Genomic DNA, 9518 nt, shown 5'->3' on the forward strand with positions numbered 1-9518 from the left:
GACATATGCAAACCAGAGAGAATGTTTAGCTAACGTTAGGAGTGTCCCTATTTTCATTTTTTGAAGAGGAACAGAGAATTGAATTCTCTCGTATGACATTATCCATGTTGTTGTTCGTATTCCAGAAATAGAAAATAGGTTACACTGCTATTCTAGTCACGCCGTCTTCGTTTTCAAAAAGAATATCGAACTGACATAAACTGACCATACACGGAACGGACCCTCAATTACTTGGCATCGGGCTTTTGGTGTAACACTCAAGAATGAATTATGCTTAGGCCCTAATTAAACAATTATGCAACAACTAATCTAATGATTTTCGAGTATCTTATGGAAGTGTTGTCCTTCTCTCATTAATTTGTGAACAAAGATCAACTGGTCACACACTCACAATGAAAAGGTGGCATGTTTTGAACAATTCCCCTTTTCAACCTTCAGGGGTCATATTAGCTTGGCATAAACTCAAGAAGAAACACCATGTGTGCTGAACGTTGACATTTAAGAAATGCCTTCCATTAACGTGGTTGGTGAACAGTAAAGCCACCAGTCCTCATAAAAGATCATGAATGAAGTCGGCAGGGAGCCAAGCAGATGTACACCACACTTAAGTGTCTCCATGGGATTAAGCCATTTCAATGTCAGCCAAATGTGCCTACTCTTGAACCAATACAATGGATTGACTCTCTGGGAAAAATACAGTGGTGTCATTCAGCCTGTCCCATGACAAGGACAGAGAACCGTTTACTGCCGTTTTCATTTCCTCAGCAAAATAGGCCACTTCCCCCACCATGCCATACTATAGGTGGTGTCCTGAGCTTTGTCACGGTGACTGCCGACAAGGTCAACATAGAGTAGAGTAGCCTATACATGAACAGTAGCCTAATAATGATATTACATTAAGAAACATGATTGTTCTCAGTTCATTAGAGCAGCCTTTTCATATGTAGAGCAGACGTGGGTCCATCCTTTGGACTTTAATTTTTAAACAAAGTCCATTGTTTGACTCCATAAACCACTGGCTTCTCTAAACTCAACAATATACTAGTGTCCTACGGTGACTGTCCTATGATGTTGTCACAACATCATTGTGATTGCCTAGTTTGCACAGAAGCAACTAAGAAGCGATGTGTTGTGCTTAGCCATCCATGTAAATTCACAACCACACTCTGTAGTAGTAATGTGTCTAGCCTGGGAAGAAGGTCATCCACAATGTCAGGCGCACCTGCATCTTCATCTATCTAAATGTAGATATAAAAAGAAACAATAAGTAGACTTATCACTCATCCAACCAGAGACCTCTGAAATTACCACCTGACCTTTATAAAGGGTCAAGTAAACAATAGTCACTTATGCACAAAAAATGACCCTGCAATGCAGCACCACATTTCTCCCTCCACACCTCCCCTACCTATCTTACTAATTAATCATATTGATTACACCTCATCAACTTAAAGGACAGGATCATTAGCATTCACTGGATCTTGACAGCACTTAAATGAGTCCAGGAGGCTATGAAAGACCCTGGCACATTGTCTTGCATGTGTGGAGGTTTAGAGAAGCACTGCTCCAGAAGGTTCAGTGGGTTTGCTCTCTTCATTGGGATGGTTCAGACTAAATCTGTAGGGTCAGAGGAGATGCGTGGCCCTGGGTCAGTTCATACTAAGCCCACACAAGAATGTTAAGTAATTTATACTTAATTATTTCAGCATAATTTTATTTATTTAATACTGGTGAAAAAACGTTTGTCAAAAAAAAAAACTGAAATCCTTTTGCCCCACCACACAAAAACACAAATACATTGTTAAAGGTAATCTAACACAGTAATACATTTAACAGTGAGGGATCCTGACACAAAGGTGGCAGACTTCAACTCATTTTATTTGTTGTTAGCAGCTCGCCACAGTGTATAAGATCAGTACTACTTCCAACACCTCTTGTAAAGAGCATAGTGAGGAGTGCTGGCATGGTTTTTCAGAAACAACATTCTTGGCTTCAGACATTTGGTAAGGTACAGTAGACACACTGTTAAACACAATATAAAAGTAAGATATTGCACTCTATTCCTCTTTTTGCTTTGAGGATAAAAAAAAACCCAACTGTTGTGGAACTGCAATTGTTGTTGAACAACCGCAGGGGCAATAAAAAGACATGAGTGGACTTTCAAGGGAACTTGCCGGTATAATCATTCAATACAAAACAGGCACACAACAGTAGGCTACATTTCATGTCGCTTCAATGATCAAGAAATACTGGAGGATCATCCAACATTAGTGAGCAGTTTAAAAAAAGGCACATGTGCACCATCATCCTTATCACCCAAAGTGCATGTGCGCTGTGTGGCTCGTCCTGCGTGCCCGGTGTTGTGCATGCTTCTGCAAAATTTCCGACCCTTCTCACGGGCACTTCCTGTAATGAGACTGCAGCAGAGGGCTGGCTTCCTCCTGCCCTCGATGTCTCCCTCCCTGTCAGTGTCTCTCTCCCAGATCGGTCTATCCTAGCGTCAGCGCTCATCCGCGGAGGGGGTTGTCGTCCGTTGGGGCAGGGGCGTCGGTTGCCGTGTTTCCCCGCTGGGAGGGGGGCGGGGCCTGGGAGCCCCCTGTCCTACTGCAGCAGCAGAGCAGCGTGTAGAGGCGTGAGCGAATGGGCTGAGTGCACAGCACGAACATGATGCAGTTGGCTGCGCCCTGGAAGGTATTTCCAATGCCCTGGAGAAACACACAACAACATTATTTGGAGAGTATTGAAGAAAGGCGCTTGAAAGTTAGTCAACGTCCTGTACATTGAACACATACTGAACTATGCAATCAAACACAATAGGTTCAGACAGGTTGTAATCAGCCCTGTGTGAATACTACTAATTACTTTAGTGTTTAGTAGTATTAGTAGTCTGCCTGGAGTGTCAGATGGGTGGGGTTTGCATATTTTGGAACAGCCCCTTGGTTCCATTGTAAAGTTGTATCTTAACTTATTTGCAAATAATGACAGATGAAGATGTAGTGAAAGTATGTAATATGAACTGTTTGTAACAACCCACACTCACATGCAGAGTAACCAGCACTGGGTTTTGCCTGGCTGGGGAGTCGACCAGCATCAGTATGAAGCGCACAGTGCTCCATATGCGAAGAACGATGAAGATGACGGGGATGAGGGTCATCTTCCTGTCCGCCATGGAGGTGAAGGAGTTGGACAGAGGGCTGTTGGCCAGTAAAGGCCGGTACTCTGACAGCGCAGCATGCTGTGTCACACACATGATGAAGATTAACATTAACATGATGTGCAATGTGTATGAGACCAGCAACGAGAAACAGGGCTTAATCTAATAGGGCGTAATAAACCAATCAAACCTGGTAAAGGTAAATTACACTTAATATAGATGTTTTTTGGATGTATTCAGACCCTGACATATGTATGATGTCAATATATAGCCTATGCCTAAGTCATCAATAAATGATTAAGATAGATAGATAGATAGATAGATAGATAGATAGATAGATAGATAGATAGATAGATAGATAGATAGATAGATAGATAGATAGATAGACCTTCATTTCAGATTTTATACGGTGAGCTTTTTCATTCATTTAAAGTAGAGGCAAATACTGGATCTACACATGGTGATCAAGTGGAGGATGACTCACACACCTCAAAATGTTTCAAAGAAAACTCCTTGGATAGAGACTTAGATTTTCTTTTTTGTGTTTAATTTGAAATGCTCATTGTGAAACACAAGTGCTCCAAAAGAAAAAGTGCTGACAAACGTTTCGGTCATGCGACCAAGTGTCACTTGATGACTTGATGACCGAAATGTTTGTCAGCACTTTTTCTTTTTGAGCACTTGTATTTCACAATGAGCATTTAAAATTAAACACTTTAAAAAAAAAGTCTCTATCCAAGGAGTTTTCTTTGAAACATTTTGAGGTGTGTGAGTCCTCCTCTACTTGAATATTTAAATCTTCATTAAGACTACCGTACCCTCTACCAACCACTCAAAGAAAGACTAAGAAAGGCGCAACAGTCCACCCCTGTCCTTCCACACATAGTAACCCTGGTCTCAAATAAGTATTTCATTGAGCATGGTACCCTGTATCATGTACATAGGACATAGGCTACAAACCACCTTGGACCTTGATCAACATATGGCTTTTTTTAGATTCAGACAGATCCTCACCGCTCGATAGATATGCCTCTTGATGAGGATGTAGAGGATGGGGAGCGTGAGGTAGGCCAGAAACTCCCAGATCTTGCCCGTCAGCAGCATCCATAGCACATGGTCAGGTGCCTGGATCCTCACCCAGCACCAGCCCACCGACACCTCAGATGCATCATAGCCAATCTTGTGCAAGCTCAGGGCTGCAACGGTGATGCCTAGGGGAACGCTCCAACTGGGCAAGAAAGTAACAGAGAGGAGAGATGAGAAGCATAAACTCACAACATTCATTTATTAGCACATACTGTAACTAGATAGCACATTCTCAAAAGCTGACTTCCTGTTACCATGCAAGTTGATAGTCAGTCAGTGTGTTGATCTGGTAGGCTTTTCTGACAGTGTGATATCAATACTGCATGTGTAATGAATAGATGTCTATTCTTTAGTTCTTTAGGCATAACGTTTGGCAATACAGCACATGGCCTCTTTAATAGAAATAGCCTGAAGTAAGACAGTTTGAATCACTGACACATGACTTCAGCACTTTTGGGAAAATGATTGTGCATGGTTAGATGATAATGCTTTGGATCATTACCGTGAGTGCAGTCCTTTGACATTTACTAGACTTCATTCAAGTAAATTATTAACCATTATAGTGTGTGAATATGAATGCTGCCCAGCGCCTTTTCTTGAGCAGACTTTTTAGTTAAATTCGTTTGGAATATTTTAAAGTACTACCACTAATACTACATTAATACATATATAGAAAATATGTATTTTATAGCACCTTTCACACAAAAATGCAGCACAAAGTGCTTTACAACAAAGAAATGACATGCTTCACATAAAAATAGATATAAATGAATATACAAATGGAGAAATAATATGTAAGATAAAATAGGATAAAAAATAAAGTGATACAAATTAAAAAAATAAAAAAATATAACATTTTATAAATATGTGCAGCAGTTATTTTGTTAGAGCCTGCTAGCAGAATAAAATTACTAAACCAAATCTGTTCATCTGGATCAATAAAGCACGTCAGCCCACTACCCTATGATAAAAAAAAACAAAAAACTATTTTAACATTAACAACTGTTTTTCAACTAGTTGTACTGTATTTATTATTTAAATAACAATGCCATGTATCGTCTAATTATTCTAATGCTATATTATTGTTATTTATATAGCCTAATTATAAATACCTACTGCCTGGGCTATATTCTTGGACGGGCTCTTCAAATAGGACTAGCTATGCCAGAATGACGTGCGCTCGATGTAGTCTACCCACCTGATTAGGTGAAACCACAGCACCAAACTGTCAGCAAGTCTTCGATCGGACTTCACGATCAAAATGTACACGTAGAGAGCGATAGACACCGTCCAGAAAAACGAGCTTGTGTTGGCGAAAGTGGATATTGCTCCTTGCACAACGCAGTATACAGAGTCTGACTCAAAAACACTCCAAACGCCGTATGCGTATGAGACTGCGGACAAAAAGTCGGCGACAGACAGGAATACTAGAAGTTTTCGTGGTGTTGATCTCAAATCTGGCCAGCTAACATATGTGCAGATAATAAGCAAAGACCCAAGAAAAGACAGGGCACATGACATTAAAATAACTACCTGTTCAGAAACGTACACAACAGTCTGATTTCCCACTGCCATAATTCGCCACTGCGCAGGCTACAAACTAACTCCACTCTTGAACAAAGGTAGCCCTATGCCTTTCAAACAAAAAATAATTCCTCAAAATACAACTGGGACAAGAACTCCATCTTGCTTAAGTTATATTATAAAAATTATCCCCGTATTAGACTACACACAAACTTGTTAAGATTGAAAATAGGCTACAGACGATTTAATTCCATCGGGGGAAACTGTCTGCCTGTCAGGTCCATAATAAATAAATTAGCCTACTGGTAAAACCGAATTCCGTCGAAGAAAAAAGCTGTAACAAAACTTTACCCTAACCCCTCCCTACCTCTCCTTATTGAGACATTCACCCGGAACCCAAACTTCTCTGGCAGAGGATTGCCAGTAATGAGGCTAGCTGTCACCAGCAAGGAAACACTGGATATTAAAGAGATCGTTTATTATTCAACTAGTCAAGAAACACCATTGTACGATGGTCAAATTTGGCACTCTGGATTATGAACAGCCTATTTTCAGTTGCGTCGAGCACTTGGTACAGTAACTCACGGCTGAAAAAAAAAAACAGGCGACTTGACCAGTTTGTCCAGATCATTATTCATGTATGTAGACCATAGGCTACCTCTCAGAGATAGCCTAGTGTTTAGTTTGACGTAAGTGTATCTCTAGCCTAGGAGGATGTATAGTGTAATGGCTTCTGATTTGAAATACATCCAAAGACTGAATTGATTGCTGTGTGAATTAATCTAACGTTGTGGGTTGACAGAGCCAATGTGGATGTCTTTTTATTTATTTATAATTTTTTACATTTTATAAATCTTATATAGTTGGTCCATTTGATGGGAAACTATTTCAGTCTGGAAGCTGCACTAGCCATTAACAAGGGATACTGTTTGGATAGTGGCGGAGGCATCGGGGTCATGACTTTATCCTCACTTACCAGACATGATTTTGCAGCTCTTATGCTGTAGTAATAAAGCAACCTCTTGTTTGTGTTTTCAGCAATGTGGTGCCATCGTGGTTCACAGAGCACTGCAGTGTTCCTTTATACCTCAGTCTGTGGTAAACACATCTGAATCATCATAATAGGCCTGAAACCAATGTTCTCCTCAGATCTCATCCTCTCCACTTAAAACCCACAAATGTTCCAAAACTTTAGAGACTCATAATCCTTTGCATAAGAGCATTTAAAGCTACTGTGCTATATCTACTGTATGTGAAGGAAGCTGATAACCTAGTGTTATCTTATATCACTAACAGAGAGCTCACAGGCAGTTGTAGCCTACTGCTGTCCTTCTATAGTGATGCAATGCAAACTCTTGTAATGCATTTGCTTAATGATAACCCTACAGTGTAAGTGTATTTACTCCGCCACTACTAATCAAACTGTTGTTGTCCCGGCCCATTATCTGCTGTGACTGTAACCTGAACTAAGAAAAAGTAGCCTCAAGTTCAGGCCTGTGGTCAGTGCCCAGTGCCACCTTACAGTAATCATATTTGATCACCACATATCACAATTCCATCACCACACATCACAATTCCATCACCACATATCACAATTCCATCACCACACATCACAATTCCTTTAGAATCAGGTAGAAAGAGCAATTAGCCTAAAGAATAAAAGTGTAGGCTTACAAAGTCAAGGTATAGCCGTACAAATATTGAGAATGATGTTTTATTACAATAAGAGAAGAGAGATTTTTTTTACAATCATATTCAAGTCAAACAATAGTATATTATAGGACTGTGTTCCTGTATCTCTGTAAGTGCTGTAACATGGGGAATCTGAATCTTTACATACTAGTTTTGACCATCATGCAAGCTTTTTTTTAAATACAAGGTGGCGCTAGAAAATTGTGGATGGCACACAACAAAAATATTTCTTGACATGAAAACCACACATTTATACAAAGCAACTTTGGTACCAAAATAGCATGAACTCAACAATACACAATTTAATTATTGCCTCACACCAACCGAACTTTCTCATATCACAGGCCTATTATATAGTCCACATCAGTCTAACAATATACTGAGTTTGAACATCTGGAAAAGGGCCAGTGGATTCTATAGATGTAAACAGCACAATCATCAGAGATGATAAACCTTGTTCAAGAACACAGAAAATACATACACTGACTGTTCTGTTCTCTTCCCTCTCCTTCCCTCTCTCCAGGTGAGCGACGGATGATGCATGGGAGCCTGCGGCCTCACAGTGTCAAGAGTTTCTGCGGCAGTATACTTGCTGATTGCTTCGTTCTCACTCCTCACAACAACCAGCTAAGACACTGCCAGAGAAACACTCACAGCAGCCAGATACTGCAGCCTCTCCTCCTGTCTCCTCTCCTCGGGATACGAGAGCGCCTCCTAGTGGTGACAGTAGTCACTGCCAGCCCCCACCTACACGCACGCCAAGGTCAGCAGATCTGAAAGAGATAAAGTAGGTGAGTAATGATCAAATGGTAATGTTCATACACAAAAGACACATTATTTAAGATGTTTTCATATGATGAAATGCAAGGTTTGCAACAGTAATGCAATCCTGGTACCAGACAGTGTTGGACATGCTTGTATAGAGTAGGGGAACACTCTTTTATACAAGATCAACCATAAACACCCCCTGAACTAGGAATAGACTTATCATGATTCAAATTTTTGCTAAATAAGAGGTTATTTGTTTGTGTGTGTGTGTGTGTGTGTGTGTGTTACGTGTTTAGGTTGAGAGGAGTGAGTGAGTGAGTGAGTGAGTGAGTGAGTGAGTGAGTGAGTGAGTGAGTGCGCAATGCACGTATATGCATTTGTGTGTACTGTACATTTGTGCATATTATGTAGTGTTGTCGTTAGCTAGGCAAGACCACAGAAGCCACATAAGCCTCCTACCTATTTGTTTGTCTCCCCTACGATGCAGTTATTTTGAGCAGAGCTAGCCATTTCGTACAGAACACTCCCTGTGGAATATGGTTTGCTGACGGGACAGCAGCACAGATATTAGAGAGCCTTCTACATTCATTTGCTAGCAAAGCGGGTGAGAGAACCTAAAGGTCCCAGGATAGGGAGCTCTCAAATCAACACTGGATTGGAGAGTGAATGATGGCTAAAGAATCCTATGGGGAAGTTAGAGAGCTCTCATTGCAGTATTCAGAGCTCTATCATGTGACCTGTGTGGAATAGAACCAACAAGCTACTGGAAAACTGCTGTTGTGTGAGTGTTGCATCTGACTTTCTTTAAGGGGATGTTGAAATTTCCTTGTGTGAGGTCACAGGGAAAGATTTGTTTTACATGTGATATCAAGGCTGCTCTCATGAGTCAGTTTCCACTTGCAACACACACACACACACACACACACACACACACATACACACACATGCATGGATGCATGCACACACGCACACATGTACACACAACCATCCCTTACACACACACACACGCACACACACACACACACACACACACACACACACACACACACACACACACACACACACACACACACACACACACACATGCTGCCACCTTGTGACCTGCTTTTTGCCACAGTTGCTAAATGACTGCACTGTCTCCATGTGTCGTTCTCGTGAACCAGACTTGGCTGTCGTGACCACATGACGACAGAAATTCCTTCCTGCTCAGAGCTTGATGTAATCCCTAATACAGGATTTCAGAATGCTGTGGTGGTGGTAGTGATGGGGAGGACACTGTGCCTGCTGACTACTG

The 9518-nt window shown here is 41.0% G+C and overlaps 1 protein-coding gene across 1 annotated transcript; it reads right to left on the minus strand.

Annotated features, from left to right (window-relative positions):
- Positions 1-2185: 2185 nt before the first annotated feature.
- gpr157 (G protein-coupled receptor 157) lies at positions 2186-5815 on the minus strand (the record flags this gene model as incomplete). Its single annotated transcript, XM_084436493.1, has 4 exons — positions 2186-2705; positions 3041-3235; positions 4169-4382; positions 5439-5815. 4 exons carry the CDS (start codon positions 5813-5815, stop codon positions 2508-2510), a joined length of 984 nt encoding a protein of 327 aa, XP_084292619.1. The 3' UTR covers positions 2186-2507.
- Positions 5816-9518: the final 3703 nt, after the last annotated feature.

Source organism: Borostomias antarcticus (assembly GCF_949987555.1).
Source record: "Borostomias antarcticus genome assembly, chromosome: 3".
Lineage (NCBI taxonomy): Eukaryota > Metazoa > Chordata > Actinopteri > Stomiiformes > Stomiidae > Borostomias > Borostomias antarcticus.